This window comes from Mandrillus leucophaeus, unplaced genomic scaffold, assembly GCF_000951045.1.
Source record: "Mandrillus leucophaeus isolate KB7577 unplaced genomic scaffold, Mleu.le_1.0 Scaffold59, whole genome shotgun sequence".
Taxonomy (NCBI): Eukaryota; Metazoa; Chordata; class Mammalia; order Primates; family Cercopithecidae; genus Mandrillus; species Mandrillus leucophaeus.
The window spans coordinates 1565166-1585844 of record NW_012106363.1 but is presented as its reverse complement, the minus strand read 5'-3'; the positions used below and the strand labels follow the sequence as shown (position 1 = coordinate 1585844).

Genomic DNA, 20679 nt, shown 5'->3' with positions numbered 1-20679 from the left:
AGAGAGAAGAACCAAGATTAACAAAGAGAGGTAACATAAAAAATGAAAGAAAACTTTTAAAAAGTTCAATCAATATACTTGCAAGAATTTAGCAAACTAATATGTGTATAAAATAAGAAAATACTCATAAACAAATAGAAAAATAAAAAGTTTTTGGAAATTAAGATATAATTATCAAAATTTAAGACGGTAATAGAAGTCCTGTACAAAAGAATGGACATTGTTGAAAGCCAAAGAAGAAATATGGAAGATAAAGAAAGGAAATCTAAAAATTAATATTAAAAGGCAGATAGAAATTGAGTGCAAAGAAATGATACGGAAATTATAAATGGAAAGAAAAAAAAGGCATAAAAACCCATGTGTCACAAAACCTACCCAGAATGAGAGAGTAGGGGTAACAGATGGGAGAAGATAATCAAAGAAATAATAGAAGAAAATGTTTCTAAGAAGTGACTTGAATATTCATTTAGTTGGTAAGATTTAGTGAGCTCTTACTTTTTGCCAGGCATTGTTCTTAGCATTTATAGATCAGGAAACAAAACAGGGAAAAAAATCTCTGCCTTGCACAAATAATTAACAAACATATACACTTAGATATATCGCAGTGACATTTTTGAACTTCAAGAATAAAGATGATATCATAAAAGCCAGTAAGGCCTGGTCTGGTAGGGAACATTTATCTACAAAAGCATCAGGCTTACCTGGGACTCTTCAAGCTGGCAATAGAGTAACACCTAGGGATATCTTAAGGAAGGAAGGTAATTTTGACACTAGAATTTTATTACCAGACGAACTGTCAGTAAAGTGTGAGGGTGAAGAAAAACCTTTTATTGGACACCTGAGGACCCAGAAAATTCACCACTCATATACCCTTCCTGTGAAAATCAAAGCAAAGCAAAACTGAAATATGGAGTTTCCAAAACTATAAAGTGAATTTAAATGTATATCACAATATATGAAAAAGAATAGAAATAATCTAGGCAGTAAAACAAATTTAGTGTGATATGAGAAACAAGGTTAGAAAGCTATCATTAGAACAACATGTTGGAGGCTCCAATAATGTCTTCAAGAAAAAGTAGTTGTCATAACACCAAATGCATGATTAAAAATCAAGAGTGTAAATGCATTGTGAAACTGATATATTATTGTGTGATATATTATAAAAAGTCTTATAATAATATATTACTGATACAGTTTCAGACTGATGAGATGAAAGGTTGTTTTCTCCTGATTACCCATAAAAAGGTAATATTTTCCTAGTAAAAATAAATGCAAGAATGGCATGGTCTGAATATAAAACTCTTTAAAATGAGACATAATTCTGGGCAACTGATATAGTGTTAGAAAGATCCTTCAGGGGGAAGCCATCATATCTCCAAGAATAAGGCAGATAGCCTCAAATAAAGCATAATAGCATTTATAATTGATATTAGCTACACCCTGTGAAGTTCAGGTGCTCACATGGGGAGGTAAAGCTGACCAAATTCTTGGAATATGAGGAGGTAACTGGGAAGTGACTGGAACTAGGGTGGGAGATTTTGTAGTAGTTCACATAAAGCAGGTGACCACTGATGGAAGCTGTGAGAAGAGGAGATGGCAGATGAAGAGGCTCTGGAAATCTACCTTTTAGGAAGTGACATGAGGAAGAGCAGGCACAGCCAGCTGCAAAGGAGCCCTCAAACCTAGAAATGTGCACTCCTCCAGAAAGGAATAGGAGGTGTCCAAAATGAGAGTGATTGGTGGTTGGTGATTGGAAAGGAGGCAAGGGCACTTGGCAGGAACTGACGACCCAATTCCGTTCAGTGAGGGAAGGAGGCAGCTTGCAGGGCAATTTGGAGTTGGAATGCAAAAATCATCAGTCACCATGGAGTCTATTCATAAGAAGTCATGAAGTGGGTTGGTGGGGAGAAAGAAGCCCCCTAACCTCAGCCATGATCATCAAAACGGGTCCTTCAACTGAGACTGGGCTGGGAAAGAGGAGCTGGCTTGCTTGTGTTGTGAAATTTTCAAAGTAAGAGCATCCCATGTTGGATATTTGCTGCATAAAAGCTTTTGCTATATAGTTTGTCTTTTTTAAGACTGTTATAGAAACTACATTTTGTAAGTATCCACAGGCATATCACTGTCATGCTTTTGCAGTTATAAGAAGTAGAATTCCTGGTTGGGGGTTATAGTCTTGCTGTCTTTGATTTTCTTCTACCTGACAAAAAGGAATAACCTGAGGTGAAAATATCCTGCTGTGTATTCTGTAAACAATCCCATTATCATACAACAACACAATGAGCACTACTTACCCTTACAAAGTATCAACAGATAACCAAGCTGCTCTTCAATAAAGCTGTACCTGATTTTAAGTAGAAATAAAAGCTCCAAATAGTCACACAAAATGACATAGTTGATGTAATTCCAGTTCTGTTCTTTGTGTTTACAATCACAGGGCTATTGTTTATTTTATATGAACTGCTGAAATTCAGGAGTATGTAGTACAACAGGGATTGGAGACACGACTTGTCCTACAGTGGCTCCACCAATCTGGAACCCTTTGGAATGTTCTCTTGGAACAAAAGTCATGTAGCTGAATGCCTCTGTGTTGGAGGCTAACTGAATAATGAGTTTCCCCAATCAAATTCTATGTAAAATACAGCGCTTAGTAAAGAAACGGTAACAAAAACGTTCAACTGACCCTTGAACAACACGGGGTGTGAAATACATAGATTAAAATAATACACAGATTATTTTCAATAAGTTACACCGAGGGTGCCTGCCTCTCCTGCTTCCCCATCTATCTACCTCCTCCACCTCTGCCACCACTGAAACAGCATAACCAACCCTTCCTCTTTTCCCTCCCCCTCAGCCTACTCAACATGAAGACAAGGATGAAGATCTTTATGATGATCCACTTCCACATAACGAATAGTAAATGTATTTTCTTTTCCTTATGACTTTCTTAATAACATTTTATTTTCTCTAGCTTTCGTTATTGTAAGACTATAGTATATAATACATATAATGTATAAAATATGTGTTGATGAACTATTTGTTATCAGTAAGGCTTCTGGTCAACCATAGGCTCTTAGTAGTTGAGTTTTGGGGGAATCAAAGTTATACATGGATTTTTGGCGGCATGGGGGTCAGCATCCCTAATCGCCACATTGCTCAAGGGTAAATTGTATTGTTAAAATTCAACAGTAACTGGCCGGGCACGGTGGCTCATGCCTGTAATCCCAGCACTTTGGGAGGCCGAGGCGGGCAGATCACGAGGTCAGGAGATCGAGACCATCCTGGTTAACACGGTGAAACTCCGTCTCTACTAAAAATACAAAAAATTAGCCAGGCATAGTGGTGGGCGTCTGTAGTCCCAGCTACTTGGAAGGCTGAGGCAAGAGAATGGCGTGAACCCAGAAGGCAGAGCTTGCGGTGAGCCGAGATCGTGCCACTGTGCTCCAGCCTGGGTGACAGAGCAAGACCCCGTCTAAAAAAAAAAAAAAAAAAAAAATCAGTAACTACAGCAATTGTTTAAAACTTATACCAAAAAAAGGTTTTTCGAAGTACAGTGTTTTATCACTGGCATTTTTACAATTTCCAGCACCTGGGGATAATAAAAAGCAGGTCAAACTTTCGGTGGGTTTCATTATTATTATTAAATGTCTCTCCAGACAGTGCATGCTGTTACTGCCTGCACCCAGCATGGAAGACTCCCTATGTTCCTTCCTTTGTGCACTTCTGACTGTGTAGGTCCTGAATTTCCAAAGTGCTTCTCAAGAGGTTGATTAGCTGGAACCACTTGTGTTGATTGGCCAGAAATTTCCTGGTGTGACCAGGAAAGCCATGAACCTCTGAGAAGGATTGGTACAAAAGCCTACCCAACAGGAGTACTTCATATTGGATGGTTGCAACATGACCCAAACCCTCTCAGTGCTGAAATATATATGCAGGTTTATATATACTTACACGAGGTGGTGTCTGTAAGTACAATACACTGTCATTGGCACATACTGAAAAGCCTTACATGTGCCTCCCTGGATCAGAAGGATGTGTTAGGAACTCAGTAGTGGCACAACTGATCAGGTTGCTTTTATGCAACTTTAAATAGCCTAAGCAAAATTATAATAATAAAAATAGTAATGTCTTTGTATACTTTCATAGTCTATGATGCAGGACTAGCTCTAATACAAAATTTTATTTTTACAAAAATGTTTGAGACACAGGTCTTACTGTATTTTACAAATGGGTAAACTGAGGCTCTGAGACATTAGGTGCTTTTCAAACATTACTGTTTATCAAATGGTTGGAACACAATGGAGTGGGATCCAAAGCATGACCTTCTGGGTCCAGTGGGCTTTCCACCATGCAGCTCTGATGTGTGGTAATAATAGGGACTTTCACAGATGAAATGATAAATAGGACTGCTTACTGCTTACATAAAGTTTTCAATCTGTTATTTCGTAGTAGTTCAGATTTCACTATGTTTAAGCCACCAGCAATGATCTTTTCCATCTTGCATACCTGGCAGATGACTATTCATCTTTTAAGTCCTATGTCAAGAGAAGCCTTCATCTGCAAAGCCTTTTCTGACCTCACAGGTGGGGTTAGTTGTTTTCTGTTTTCTGCAGCCAATCCACATGTGTGGATCCCACCACTCATGTCTCACATGCTTTATTAGGCTAAACTGTAACTCTTAATTTGCATGTCTGTCTCTAAACTCAACTGTGAGCTCCTAAGATCAGGAGTTGTCATTTATTCTTATTTGTATCCCTAGTGTCTGGTAGAGTGTCTGGCACATCAGGCTCTGAGTAAATTTTACACACTATGCATCCCAATTTCTGGGGAAAAAACAAAGTATTTCTAATTGAGGGTGAGTCAGTGTAACATCACCCTCTCATACTGAGAGAATATATCCATTAAATTTTGCTTGCTTCCTCCTGAAGATGAAAAATCAGAAATCTAGAGAGAGATGTGCATCACTGCCTCCACTTACAAACACTGATATTGAGAACATAATAAAATTATCCTGTGAATGAAATCAATATTCTATTCCTTAAGGCTGCTAACTATAACTTCCAAATCAATCTTAGCAAGCTCACAAAAAATATCAGAGCTGGAATGGTTATTTGAAAACCACACAGCTCAATACGCCGATTCTATATGAGGAAAACAAGGTCCTGATATACTAAGTGACTCGCCTAAGATCTCATGTTCGGTCAGTGGAAGACACAATCCACTGAGCATTTTCCAAAACCCGTTGCTGCATCTATTATCCAAAGGAGGAAGACAGTTGATAACAAAAACGAAGCCTGGGGGACAAAATACTGGTGTGCTCACCCACACACTTCCTGCCCAAGAAAATTCAATGGCTGAAATATGACTACCTTCAATGGAAAGAGTTATTCAGTATGCCACAGGGCTTGTTAAAATGCAAGTTTTATTCTTAAGATAACTTGAAACAAAATTCTACTCTCAAACACAAAGGTTTATATACACTTTTGTAGCAAAACAATTGATGTCCTAAAGTAAAACATCAGGAGGGGCTTTGGAGTACAGTCCAATTTGAGAAGTACTACCTGTTAATACAGGTGATCTGGTTCTAGGTCCAACTCCATCATTCATTTGTTCTACAACTAAAGATCAATCTCTAGCCTTGTTGAATCTTCCACATTTACTGATTGGTGATAGAAATACGTGTCTTTTTTTTTTTTTTTTTAAAGTTGTCACAAATGAGACAAACACATGTTGATATCACGTACCCTCTGATAGGATGTAATGCAAATGGAACTCTATCTTCAGGAAACTTTTCCCCAAAACTCACAATCCCAGATTAATCAAAGCATCAAACACACGGAAATTCAGGAATTTTATACAAAGTAGCTCACCAATATTTCTCAAAACTGCCAGCCATAAAAAATCAAAAGATTAAGAAACGTTCACAGCCCAGAGGAGACTAAAGAGACATGAAGGCTAAATGTAATGTGGTATCCTAAATTGGATTATGCAACAGCAACAGGACCTTAGTGGAAAAACTTGGATATTTTAAAAAATCTGTAGTTTAGCTTAACAGTAATATATCCAGGTTGGTTTCTTAGTTTTGACAAATGTATATGCTAATGTAAGACATTAAATTAGGGACCTTGGATAAAGAGTATATGGAAGCTCCCTGTATAACTTTTCTGTAAATCTAAAGTCATTCCAAAATAAAAAATTTATTTTGAAAGATGACACCTGGAAAGGCTTTCTAAAATGTAATAAATGATATCCAAATGCTAAATCATGTCTAGAGAGAAGATAGATTTGTGTTGAGTTTTCAGTGGATTAATCTGATATAAACCTTTTTATTTTTGCCTCTAGTTCATTTTTTTCTAGAAGATAAGCAGAACAGTACTATTGTCTATCCAAGAAGAGGTATCATTTGTTACTCATATTTATACATATTTGTAGTGGAAAGAGCACTGGATTAGAAATGTGCTTATTTACAAACCTGCTTCCATGTTGATCTGCATTGGAAATTTAGACAATAACTTAACTTGTTTTCTCATCTGGAAAAAGGGGAGTATGAGTGCAAATTTTGTAAGGGCTGAATGAAGTAACATGAGTGAGGAAGCATTGACAACTACAAAATCGAATGTTCATGTGATAGGTTATTGTGCTTCCATTAGCTTTGGAGACAATGTGAGTATGAAAAAAAGAATAACAGTCTTCCCTAAATGTCCATATTCTAATCCTCCAAACCTGTGAATGTGTTACTTTATATGGCAAAATATACTTTGCAGATATGATTATGTCAAAGATCGTGTGATGGGGAGAGCATCCTAGATTATCCAGGTGGGCCAAATGCAATCACATTCTGACAAGTGGGAGGCAGAAGGGTCAGAGTTAGAGAAAGATGTGTGATAACAGAAGCATGGGCTGGAGCCATGCAAGGAAGGGACCCTGAACTAAGTAATGCAGGTGGCTTCTAGAAGGTGGAAAAGGCAAGGGATTGATTTCTCCTCAGAGCCTCCATAAGGCAGGCTGCCCTACTGACACCTTGATTTTAGTGTGTCCAACTTTAAAATGGTAAGATAATAAATCTGTTGTTTCTAGCTACTAACTTTAGGGTAAATTGTTACAAGAGCGATATGGTTAGCCTTTGTGTCTCCACCCAAATCTCATCTTAAATTGTAATTCCCAGGTGTTGAGAGAAAAGAGCAGGTGGGAGGTGATTGGATCATGGGGGCAGTTTCCCCACATGTTGTTCTCATGATAGTGAGTTCTCATGAGATCTGATGGTTTTATAAGTGTTCGATGGTTCCTCCCTTGCTGGCTTCTTCTCTCTCCTGCCTTGGGTCTTTGCTTCCCTTTCACCTTCTGCCATGATTGTGAGTTTCTTGAGGCTCCTCCAGGCATGTGGAACTGTGAGTCCATTAAACCACCTTTGTTTATAAATTGCCCAGTCTTGTATCATTATAGCAGTAGTATCGTTATAGCAGTGTGAAAAAGGACCAGTACAAGGAGCTATAGGAAACTAATACAATGACTTTAACTATCATTTAATGCGGATGTATTGAAGGATAAGCTTACTGGCTTATCAAAGGGAGACTGAATGTGGGTCTCTTGGAAGGGGTGGTCACATAGTGAATTTCTGAGGCTTTCTCCCTCTGAGGGAGAAATTCACTATATGCTGCAAAGCAAAGCTTTCAAGAAATGGTATAGCTTTTTTTTTTGTTTTTTGTTTTGTTTTTTTGAGATGGACTCTTTTTTGTTGCTCAGGCTGGAGTGCAGTGGCACAATCTTGGTTCACAGCAACATTCACCTCCCAGGTTCAAGTGATTCTTATGCCCCAGCCTCCCAAGTAGCTAAGATTACAGGCACCTGCCACCATCCCTGGCTAATATGTGGCTACTTTTAACAGCTTACAGTAAGATATGGCAGCAAAGGAATTACCTAAAGGTGGAATTTATAATTAAAAGGAAAGCAGAATATAAAAACATGAAAAATTTACAGTCTAGCAATGTAACAGGAAAGGAAAGAGTGTTTTCAGGAGAAAAATCCAATGGTGCTGAGGGGTAACCACTTGCTAAAGAGATTAGCATGGCTAAAAGGGAGTCAGGTGTGAAGAATCAAGAAAATTGAATAAAGGTTTCTCAGAAATCTTTGTAGCCCCCTCCCATCATAGGCCTGCAGGCCTAGGAGACAAAATGGTTTCAGGGAACAGGCCCAAGTTACCCCGAAGCCACTTTGGTATGCTTTCTCAACATTCAGGTTGCTTCAGCTCCAGGTGAGACACAAATAGTCCCACATACTATTCCAGCTGCTGCTCCAGAAGGTGCAAGCCATAAACCTCAGCAGCATCCACTTGGTGCTAAGTCTGTAGGCTCCTAGAATGCAAGAGTGGTGGAAGCTGCCAAGCCTCTAGATTTCAGAGAATGTATTGGAAAGCCTGGGTGCCCAGGCAGAAGCCTTCTGCAGGGGAGGAACTCCTACAGAGAGCCTCTACTAGGGCAGTACCCAGGGGAGCTGTGGGAAAAGGGGCACCACCCTTCAGACCCCAGAATTATATAGCCACTGGAAATGAGCCACACTAGCATGGAAATGTTGCAGATACTAGATTCCAAACTGTAAGAGCAGCCATGTGGGCTGCACCCAATAAAACTGTGGGGGCAGGGCTTTCCAAAGGCTTGGGAGCCCACTTCTCATATCAGTGTGCCCAGGATGCAGGACATGGAGTCAAAGAAGATTATTTTGGAGCTTTAAGATTTAATGTCTGCCCTGCTGGGTTTTAGACTTTCATGAAGACTGCTACCCCTTTCTTTTGGCCGATTTTTGTCTTTGTGAATGGGAATGCTTACCTAATGCCTGTACGACCATTGCATATTGGAAGTAGAGGCATTGCTTTTGATTTCACAGGCTCATAGGTGGAAGGAACTTGCCTTGAGTCTCAGATGAGATTTCGGATTTGGGACTTCTGAGTAGATGCTAGAACAAGTTAAGACTTTGGGGACTATTGGGGTAGAATGATTGTATTTTGCAATGTGAGAAGGATGTGAGGCATGGAGAGCCAAGGGTGGAATGCTACGGTTTGAATATTTGACCCTTCAAACCTCATGTTGAAATTTGATTTCCAATGCTGCAGGTGGGGTCTAATGAGAGGTGTTTGGGTCATAGAGGCAGATCCCTCATGAATGGCTTGGTACCATCTTTACAGTAATCAGTAAGTTCTTGCTCTATTGGTTCCTGTAAGAGCTTGTTGTTAAAAAGAACCTGGCAGTTTCTCTGTATCTCTTGCTTCCTCTCTCACCATGTGCTCTTTGCAGATGCTGCCCCTCTTCCACTTGCACTATGAGTAGAAACAGCCTGAGGCCCTCACCAGATGCAGATGCTGGTGCCATGCTTCTTGTACGCCAACCTGTATAATTGTGAACCAAATGAATCTCTTTATCTCAAAATTATTTATGAATTAGCCAGCCTCAGGTATTTGTTTATGGCAACACAAATTGAATAAGACAGCCTCCAAGATTCCTACCTCCTAGTGTACACACCCTCTAGTATGAGTGGGATTTGTGAGTATAATGGGATTTCACTTCCTTGATTAGATTGTTGTTTCTGGCAAAGATGAAGGGATTTTGCAGATGTGAATAACGTTCTTAATCAGTTGACTTTGAGTTAATAAAAAGGCATGTTGTATTGAGTAGGCTTGACCTTTAAAAGAGAGTCCAGGCCTTCTCAGGATGTGGAGATTCAAAGTAAATGAGTCACTTTTCTGCCAACCTTGAAGATGCAAACAACTGTGTTGTGAACTGCTTATGCAGCAGTGGCAGGCTGTAGGAGACAAGGGTCTCAGCCCTACAACTGCATGGAACTGAATTCTGCCAAGGACCTCCATGAGCTTGACTTCAGATGAGAATGCAGCCAGAATGACACCTTTTTCAGCATTATGGGACTCAGTAGAGGATCCATTTAAGCCATGTCCAGATTTCTGACCCAAGGAAACTGAGACAATAAATGTATGTAATTATAAGCTACTGAATAAGTGCTAATTCTTATGTAGCAACCAAGAAATCAGTGCAGGTACCACTTACTCCATGAATTAAGGAATGAAGAGCATACACAGCCCCAGGCTGGCCATCCTGGATCAGCAAGTAACCCTCACCATCCAGCCAGATTTCTTTCCTGGGAGTATTGTGGAGAAAGAAGAGCTTATACTCCTTACCTCTGTTAAGCATGAGACTTTTTTAAACAAAACAAACAAACAAAAAAGAAAATGGACATTTTGATAAACAGACATCAGTGGTAACCTGTAGATGGTTGGGTATAATTACCTTCATTGTCCAATAATCTTTAGATTTTAAAACTACCCAAAAAGAAAGAGATGGGAAATAGCATGTTGGGAGGGCTATTGACCTGGGTAAATCATTTGTACCCAATTTATAGAATGCAACAGATGATGCTGTTTTGAGCCAAAGTAGCCTGCTGGGTCCAATGCTGATCAGAAATGGCAGCAATGAGTTCCTCTATTAATCATTCAGAAGAATTCTGTATTACGATTTTAAGCTGCCGAATAAGTTGTGATCTAATTCCTCAGAAATCCCTGCTTCCCAGATCTCAGAGGAAGAATAAATTGCTTATAACTATGTATTGTCCTTTATTTCCAGGATCTCCATTCAAATACTTTATGTGGCCCACAAGACCCTCTATGAGCTGGCTCCTGACCACCCTAATCTCCAACCACTTTGCACTCTGGCCACAGTGAGCTTTGTTCCATTTCTCATACATGTCATGCCCATGCTTGAGGCTCATGCTTCTGCCTTAAACAGCTGGTCTAAGACCACTCTGCACTAGCAATGTCCTTCCTTAGCTAAGCTTCTCCTAGATTACACAAGGAGGCTCTCCTTGATTTCCAGACTATTTCTACTAGGCTTTTCAAAACCTTGAGTACTTTCCCTTTATAGCATGTACTGCAGATTATACTGATGTATTTGTTATTATTATTTTATAACTCAATTTAAGGGTTGAGGAACAGCCCTCGACTGTCTCCAGAGTCAAGCCTTTGTCTTTTGCTTTAAGGAACAAAGATTGCTGTCTGTTCTGACCCAAGTTTGTTTGGCAAACATTGAGTCCCTGGTGCATGGAAGCCCTGAGGTATATCCTGGAGGGATAGGGTGTGGAAAGAGACAAGGTCCCTAACCCTAGAAGCTGCACCCTCCCCAGACCCCTCCCCTGCTCCTATCTTAGCTCATATGGCCCTCTTCTCTGACTTTGAATTCTGTAAGAGTTCAACCTCTCCTTTGATTCTTTAGGGTAAAATCCAAACTTCTAGTTCCTTTCGGGTAAAATCCAAACTCCCATTTGGTATGGCCCTCCATAATTAGGCCCCTGCTGCTCTTAATTACCAGAGCTCTTCCTGCACTAGTGAACATTCTCTTCCAAACTTTCAGGCCTTTGCCCATTGATATGGTTTGGCTGTGCCCCCACCCAAATCTCATCTTGAATTGTAGTTCCCATAATCCCCATATGTTGTAGGAGGGACCTGGTGGGACATAATTGAATTGTGTGGGCAGTTACTCCCATGCTGTTCTCTTGACACTGAATGAGGTTTCACCATATGTGGTGGTTCCTTTGCTCGGTTCTTCTCCTTCCTGCTGCCTTGTGAAGAAGGTGCCTTGCTTCCTCTTCCAACATGATTGTAAGTTTCATGAGGCCTCCCCAGCCATGCTGAACTGTGAGTCAATTAAACCTCTAATCTTTATAAATTAACCAGTCTCAGGCAGTTCTTTATAGCAGTATGAAAACAGACTAATACAGTAAATTGGTATCACAGAGAGTGGGGTGCTGCTATAAAGATACCCAAAAATGTGGAATTGACTTTGGAACTGGGTAACAGGCAGAGGTTGGAATGGTTTGGAGGGCTTTGAAGAAGACAGGAAGATGTGGGAACTTCCTAGAGGCTTGTTGAATGGCTTTGATCAAAATGCTGATAGTGATATGGACAATGAAATACAGCAGGCTAAGGTGGTGATACAGTTAGGCTCAGATTTCAGTGATGGTGATATGATTTGGCTCAGATCTCAGATGGTGATACAGTTTGACTGGGTCCCCATCCAAATCTCACCTTGAAATGTAATAATCTCCATATGCCAAGGACAGGGCCAGTGGAGATAATTGAATCATGGGTATGGTTCCCCCATGCTGTTCTTGTGGTAGTGAATGAATCTCATGAGATCTGATGGTTTTATAAATGGGAGTTCCCCTGTACAAGCTCTTTTGCCTGCTGCCATGTAAGACAAGACTTTGCTTCTCCTTCACCTTCCAGCATGATTGTGAGACCTCCCCAGCCACGTGGAACTGTGAGTCAATTAAACCTCTTTCCTGTATAAATTACCCAGTCTTGGGTATGTCCTTATTAGCAGCATGAGAACAGATGAACACAGAAGATAAAAAAAACTTGTTGGAAACCGGTATAAAGGTGACTCTTGCTATGCTTTCGCAAAGAGACGGGTGACATTTTGCTCCACCCTAGAGATCTTTGGAAGTTTGAACTTAAGAGAGATGATTAAGGGTATCTGGCAGAAGAAATTTCTAAGCAGCAAACCATTCAAGATGTGACTTGGCTACTCTTAAAAGCAATCAATTTTATGCATTCACAAAGAGATGGTTTTGAATTGGAACTTATGTTTAAAAGGGAAGCAGAGTATAAAAGTTTGGAAAGTTTGCAGCCTGAAGATGTGATAGAAAAGAAAAACCTATTTTCTGAGGAGAAATTCAAGTTGGCTGCAGAAATTTGCATAAGGAGCCAAATTTTAATAGCCAAAACAATGGGGAAAATGTCTCCAGGGCATGTCAAAGGTCTTTACAGCAGCCCTCCCATCACATGCCCAGAGGTCAAGGAGAAAAAAAAGTTTCCTCGACTGGGCCCAAGGCCTTGCTGCTTTGTGCAGTCTCTGGACTTGGTGCCCTGCATTCCAGCTGTGACCAAAAGGGGCCAACATATAGCTCATGCTGTTGCTTCAAAGGGTGCAAGCCCCAGGCCTTGGTGGCTTAGGTGGCTTACATGTTGTGTTGGGCCTGTGGGTGCACAGAAGCCACGAATTGAAGTTTGGGAACCTCTGCCCAGATTTTGGACGATGTAGGAAAATACTTGAATGTCTGGGCAGAAGTTTGCTGCAGTGGGGAGCCCTCATGGAGAACCTCTGCTAGGGCAGTGTGGAAGGGAAATGCAGGGTGCGAACTCCAACACAGAGTCCCCACTGGGGCACTGCCTAGTGGAGCTGTGAGAAGAGGACCAAGATCCTCCTGACCCCAAAATAGTAGATCCACCAACAGCTTGCACCATGCACCTGGAAAAGCTGTGGACCCTCAATACCAGCCTGTGAAAGCAGCTGGCAGGCAGACTGTACCTTGCAAAGCCACAGGGGCAGAGCTACCCACCTCTTGCATCAGCATGACTTGGATGTGATACACAGAGTCAAAGGAGATCATTATGGACCTTTAAGATTTGACTGCCCCACTGGATTTTGGACTTGCATGAGGTCTGTATAGCCCATTTGTTTTGGCCAATTTCTCCCATTTGGAATTGCTATATTTACCCAATGCCTGTACCATACAATGCCAATTGTATCCAGGAAGTAACTAACTTGCTTCTGATTTTACAGGCTCAAAGGCAGAAGGGGCTGGCTTTGTCTCAGATGAGACTTTGGACTATGGACTTTTGAGTTAATGCTGAAATGAGTTAAGACTTTGCAGGACAGTTGGGAAGGCAAGATTGGTTTTGAAATGTCAGAGACATGAGGATTGGGAGGGACCCAAAGTGGTATGGTATAGTTAGGCTTTGTGTCCCCACCCAAATCTCATTTTGAATTATAATCCCCATAATCCCCACATTTCAAAGGAGAGACCAGGTGAAGGTAATTGGATCTTGGGGTGGTTTCCCCCATGCTGTTCTCATGATAGTGAGTTCTCACAAGGTCTGATGGTTTTGTAAGGTGCTCTTCCGCCTTTGCTCAACACTTTTCCATCCTGCAGCCTTGTAAAGAAGGTATCCTGCTTCCCCTTTGCCTTCTGCCATAATTGTAAGTTTCCTGAGGCCTCCCAGTCATGCTTAACTGTGAGTCAATTAAACCTCTTTCCTTTATAAGTTACCCCATCTCAGGCAGTTCTTTAAAGCAGTATGAAAATGAACTAATACAATCCCTCTTTGCCTGTACTGTCAAATATTCCTCACATTCCCACCCTTCTTCAATTTGAGTATTCCTGAACCTTGTCAGGACCCAGTTCTAACTTCTTTTCTTCCTTTAGCCTTGTAGTGAGATGCCTGGCCCTAGAAGACACCTTTAGGCTGTAAGTAACAGAAAGTCTGACTCAAAGTGGCTCGAGCAGTAAGAAGTTTGTTACATCACTTAACACAATAAGTGGTGAGGCAGTTCCATGGTGAATTCAACCCTTAAGTGAGCCATAGAAGATATGGAATTTTCTCAACTCTCCATTTTGCCATCTTAGTGTGTCTTTTGTACCCAAGTTTATTCAGAAGGCTTCTCCTTACATGGCGTGAATAGAACTGTGTATCACATGTGCATGTCTATATTAGTGTATTACTCTGGGTTCTCCTGAGAAAGAGAATCAACAGAATGGGGTGACAGTGAGAGATTTATTTACTTTAAGGAATTGACTCACATGATGACTGGCAAGGATGATGCGTACAGGGCAAGCCAATAGGCAGGAGGCCTAGGGAAATGTTGATATTGCTGCTCCTGGCCTAAGGCTTCTGGAGGTAGATTTCCCTTTTTCTTCAGGGACCTTGGTCTTTTTCTCTTAAGGCCTTCAACTCATTGGATGAGGCCCACACATATTATACAGATAATTTGCTTTACTCAAAGTCTACTGATGCAAATGTTAATCTGGTCTTAAAAAGCATCTTCCCAACAACATCCAGGCATGTTTAGTCAAATATCTGTGTACCATACCTAGCCAAATGGACACATCAAATTAGCCATCACAATGTCCAAATCAATAAGAAAAGACCAGAATTACCATTGCTGGTGTAAATCTCAGCCAAGAGTAACCCTCTGCAGCTGATAAGGGGCTCCTTCCCTGAGAGTATGATGGTATGGAGGGTGAATGTGCAAGCATAGTCAGGGCTCTGCCTGCAAGACAGATTCTAGTTGTGGGTGAGGTCAGAGGAAGGCGTAGGTTTGAGCAGGTAAACAACATCTGTTAAACACTTAGGCAGGCGGAATCCCAATATTGTGTTGCCTCCTTTACATTTACAAACCCTACTGGAGCCCTTGTTATCCTGAGTCATGGATTTATGGCTTATCTTCCCCTTTAGACTGTAGGCTCACCTTTGAGTAAGAATCATGTGTCAGTTACCTGTTTATTAACCGCCCAAACTTGGTGCTCAGCACAAGATAGGTACTCCATAAATGCTATTGAGCTGACCAAAGTAGGGCATTTGTGTGCTGAATTAACCTTGTACCCACCATTGTTATAGAGCTCATATATTTTTATCTACCACAGCTTTGTTGAAGTCACAGATTCACAACTGTTATACCAACTGACTATTCTTTCTAGACACTTTAGTGAGGAACTTATGGAATGATAAAACTAGCTCAGTCATATCAAGTTCTCTACTATTTCACACATCCATAACCTGAAAAAAATCTCAGTAACAAATTGAAGAACACTCTTAACTTCATAGTCAAGTAATAAGAGGTAAGGGGTCCATTGTTTGCCACAACCACCCACTCAGATAAGGTAGGTCATCTGGAGTCAGATGTTAGAGCCCAGGTTCAGTTACTTAATTCACAAATTCTCATGACTCTTATCCTTTTCAACAGAGTTGGAGTTCCCAAAAGTTTAGAACATGGAATCATCAGATACCAATCTCCTCTACCAGAAAGACAAAAGGCTTTAGAACTGTTACGTTCAGAGGATGAGGAAGTCATCTTTTAGTTGTCCACTGTGTAGAAACCCTTTACCTTATAAATTCAAGCATCCCCCATGTTTCAGGCATCTTGAGAAACCCTTACACACATTATTACACTTTCCAGTTTGTAATTGTCTCCCTCTTCTCAAGCAGATACCAACAATGGACATACACTGACTCAACATGCACCAGACATTACCATATGCACTTTACCTCCGTTTTGTAATTTAATCCTCAGCAAACTACACAAAACCGATTTATTTCTTATCTCTATTTTACAGATGAAGAACCCAGGGGGCTGAGAATGGGTAGGTAACTTGCTGACAGTTCTACCAACAAGAAACCACAGAACGCAGACTCAAGTCCCGTGCAGTCTGACTTCAGAGGCCATAATCACACTTGCACACCTCACTGCTTCCCATGTAGTAAGGTTTACACATAGTATCTCAATTAAATTTGAGAGTAAGGAAAAGTTAAGTTCCTTTATATCAACACATAAGGGGACAATAAAAATTATTTCCTGTGGTTGTCTTAGAAGCAACAACCAACTCAAAATAGGGCCCTGAACACATTAAAAAAAGAATGTGACAACAGAGAAGAAAACATCAAAAAATAAGAGGCAGACACACAACATTTTGCGGTGACCACCCAGTTCTATCCATGGACATGTCAATCACTACAGAGGATGTTCTCTTCAGGGGTAGTACTAATTTAGCAAGACTTCTTATTACCTGGAGAGAATACCCTTTATTTCTCTAATTCCATACTCACAAGGTACAAGAATATAATTATAAATGTAACTTCTGAGATATCTTGAATATGACAGATTTCCTAGGCAAAAAGTACATAAACATTCTATTTCTTTAAAAGGAGTGTCCTCAGTTGTAAGAATTGAATGCCATTTGTCGATATTATTTCACATGAACATAGCTTGTGCCAATGAAATTGTTCTAACATTATCATAAGAAACCTGGTCACTTCTAGATGAGTTAATCAAGTTCAGTTTCTATGTTCACTGGGCCATAGAATAGATGTGCCATAGTAAATTTATCAAGTTAATAATGTTCATTTCTGAAGCTATTTGGCAGCCATTTGGCTTTTTCCTGGGTCACCCACTCTCCCTTACCATGCCTGCTTTTCTCCTACTGCAAAGCCTCACAAGTACGAATAATTGCCCCATCATACAAATGAGAAAAATGATGCCCAGAGGGGTTTTGTGACTTGCTTAGCTCTGCACAGCTGGTGTAATAGACTCTACAGAAGGACAGGAAAAGAAGACATAGGAGCCAAGAATGAATGAGGTGACCTGGGACACTGGTCTTTCTATTTGCCACCAACTACAGAGACCTCAACTGACATCTCCAGCCCTCTGTTTTCAGTGCCTGAGTAGGGATTGCACATTGGCTCCTGTTGAGTGCTTTATTTCTTATTCTCACATCTGAGCAGTTAAAAATACTTTGAAATATGTCACCTGCCTTCCCTTCTATCTTTGCCTTTTGCTTGCTTTTTCTCTTTACTAAAGCAGCAAAAGCAAGAGGACCATAATGAGGGTAAGAGTAGTGGGAGGAGACACAGGGACCCTCCACCTTGCTTCTGAACTAAAGTCATAATATAATCCTTGCTTTAATCTGTCTTCAGTTTTCTGTCCTCTGCCCCCATGCTGACAGGATCCACTTTGCCTGGTATTTTTAGCTGATACTTGGCCCGATGTGCTAAGTCCTGGCCATGGATGCTGCTAAAGTGACAGCATGTGTTCCAGCAAGCTCCATTGCCATGGTCAGTCTTTTCATAGTTCCTGTTTCATTAATGTTAAGAAGTGGCTCTTCCTCACTTAACCAAATGTCAGCAGACAGAGCTTCGGCCCTTAATCATCTATCCCCCTGCCCCTGAGGGTATCCTATCGATTGAAGGACATTGAGACTGCAGGCTCAGATGGAAAAAAAAAGTACTCTAATTGCCTGTTACTTAACAAACTTTGTCTTGATGGAGTATTCATTGCACACATAAATTAGACTGCCTCACCTTTTGCAATGTAAAATCCTGGAAATAATGCTAGCTTTCATTCTAATTGTTTTCAATAAAAAAAAATAAGAATTAATGTGTACTTACCTGGAACAAAGCTTCCCTGGACCACCTCCTTGTATGCCCACCAGCCTTCATGGATTTTTGGTGAATTCTGTTGAGCTAAAGAAAAAGCAAAGAAGAGAGACTAAGATGATAGTAGAGAAGCACTGTGTCCCAGCTGTCCAAGCAACAAGGGTGGATACCATAAAATAATCCTCTTCTACCCCAAAGTCATACTACAACAGAACCTTCCTTCTCCCTTCCTTTTTTTTTTTTCAAATAGATCATTGATGGGTAAATAAAACAAAATTTTTATTTAAAGTACTCAAATATTTTAATTGATGTTAAAGAGATAGTAATCATGTATTTAAGTCCCCTGCTACCTGTCCTCATCATCTTCCCATACACACACACACACACACACACACACCATGCTGAAATTGAGGAGAGGAGGCATATCCCATCCATGTATGTCCTTGGAACCCTTGTTTTGGGAGAGATTGAAGTTTGCTGAAAGAGCCAGTGTAGAAGGCTGAAAGGTATACCCAGCCAGCTTTCCTTAGGTCCCAGGAAAATGAAAACAAGAATATAAATAACTGTGGTGGAGGTTTTTGACATCACAGGGCTCAAGTGCAGAGGGCTCAAGATATTAGAAAATATTGTTGAGATCTGTAAGGTCATGCTGACATGACCTCAGGGAAACCCTTGAATTCATGACAGTTGACAAGTGAATTGGGACAATGCCATTACACATGCATGCAAACCCCAAAGTATACATGCTACATAAATTTGCTTATCCCTTTATTAAACTACATTCATATTTCAATTCCTAGCCACATTGGAAGAAAATAAGTGAATCAATCATATTTGTAATTTGGCTACTATAGAGTTAATGTTAAACCTTCACTTTTTTCTTTCCTTCTTTAATTCTGGTGGGGTTTTTTTCCCCCCTGCCTTCCTCTTCAAAGTTCTAGGGGAAAGACTCATCATTCTGAGTTAGAAAGAATGGGTCTAAGACAATGGGTTTGAATGCAAAGCTTTGTATAGAGAGAAGATTTACTAGATTTCTCTAGCTTCCAGATAAGTTTGTACTGTTTAGCTTCAAGTCTCTTCTCATAGTACAGGGAAGATACTTTTTCTTCCTAGGATATTAAGAGCCCTGAGGCTTGTATCTTTGTGGTTGAAGATTTTCTGACATAGGATAAGTGAAACTGAAGCCCACTCCTGGAACTGACAGTGGGCTTAGGGGACTTTAAAAACAAATAGAAGAGAGACAAAGAACTTATTTAAGATTCTGGAAAAAATAATGCCTTTAAATTTGCCCAGCACAAATCTTGGGCATGGACACACCAAAGTACACTGGATTTCCTGGTATTCTTATTGCCCCTGTGGTGTGGATAGAGTTCAGACATTTCCATAACCCTTGAGGAAGATCCCGAGGTCAACTGAGTTGGAAGCCAGTGCATCTGCTCTGGGACAGCAGGCAAAGGAGGAAGTGACCTCAAAGCAGAAGCCGGAAATGTTCTGTCCAACCAGGGAGTCAGGCAGAAGATTCAATTGAGACTATGGGAATTTGTAGCACCAGGGAAAGACAAGGAGATTTGAAGTCAGCCAGGAGGTCTTTAGACCTGACCAAGTCAAGAAGCCAAATCAAGGTTTGGTTATGGCTGCAAAATTCCCCAAGTGGGTAGACAAAGAACATTTCTCTAGAGTTCAGAAAGGGCTCTGATTCTTCCTCTGGGTCTTGGTATTGCCTGACTCATGCTTCTTCTCCCCCAGTTCATTAGACAGTCATCACAGGAGCCAGGGGAGAATCCGAAAGGCTTAGAAACCTGTGAGATCAGATATCTAATGGCCCTCTTATGAAACAACCACTTTGTAATTCTTACCTTGAGTATAATTAAATAAAATTCACAGAAAGTACAACCTACTAAAAAACAACAACAAAACCAAATCCCAACCCTGATAATTCACTAAACTTCAGCCTAGCTCTGCTAGACATGTAAAATGTCTCAAGCCTGGGAAAAATGCACATTTCTAAGATCTTGAAAGTTTGAACTATAAACATCACGTAACAGCTTTGCATCAGAGATAAGCCAGGACTGGTTTTCCTTATCACAGGCAAAAACTTCAGAGTTCTATAAAAACTCACACCAAGTTTTATCCAATCAGGATTGCTGACTGTCATCAAACAATTTAAACCATAAATCCAGTCATTAGGGGAAGCTGCATTCTACGAGACAGTCATTGGGGAAGCTGCATTTTCTTGCATGTGTTTCATTACCCCAAATAAATATCCACTTAGCACTCAATTTTTGTTTTACATTAAGCTTTTTATCTAATTGTTTTACAAAAAAATTTTTTACAGTATTTACACATCACTTTAAAAATGTAATGTAGTGTTTTAACTATAATATAAATAAAAATACAAGAAATTTATAATAATATGTATTTCAACGTGAACATGCTTGAGTATGGTACACTAGAACAGAGATTGGAAAACTAGTGCCTACTAGCCAAATATGGCCCACTGCCTGATTTCTGTACTGACCAAGAGCTAAAAATGAATTTACATTTTTAAATGGTTGAAAAAAAATGAGTTGAGCAAGAGAAAGAAATAAAGCGTATTCAGTTAGGAAAAGAAGAAGTCAAATTGTCCCTGTTTGCAGATGACATGATTGTATATTTAGAAAACCCTATCATCTCAGCCCAAAATCTCCTTA

At 40.3% G+C, this 20679-nt stretch overlaps 1 protein-coding gene across 2 annotated transcripts in view; it reads right to left on the bottom strand.

The window, feature by feature from the left end:
- The window catches only part of CA10 (carbonic anhydrase X), a 537715-nt gene that overhangs the window by 428145 nt on the left and 88891 nt on the right, over window positions 1-20679 (bottom strand). For both annotated transcript variants that reach the window (XM_011999215.1, XM_011999214.1), the window contains one exon: window positions 18002-18076. In XM_011999215.1, coding sequence (XP_011854605.1) covers window positions 18002-18076 — 75 coding nt within the window. The remainder of the gene's footprint in view (window positions 1-18001; window positions 18077-20679) is intronic.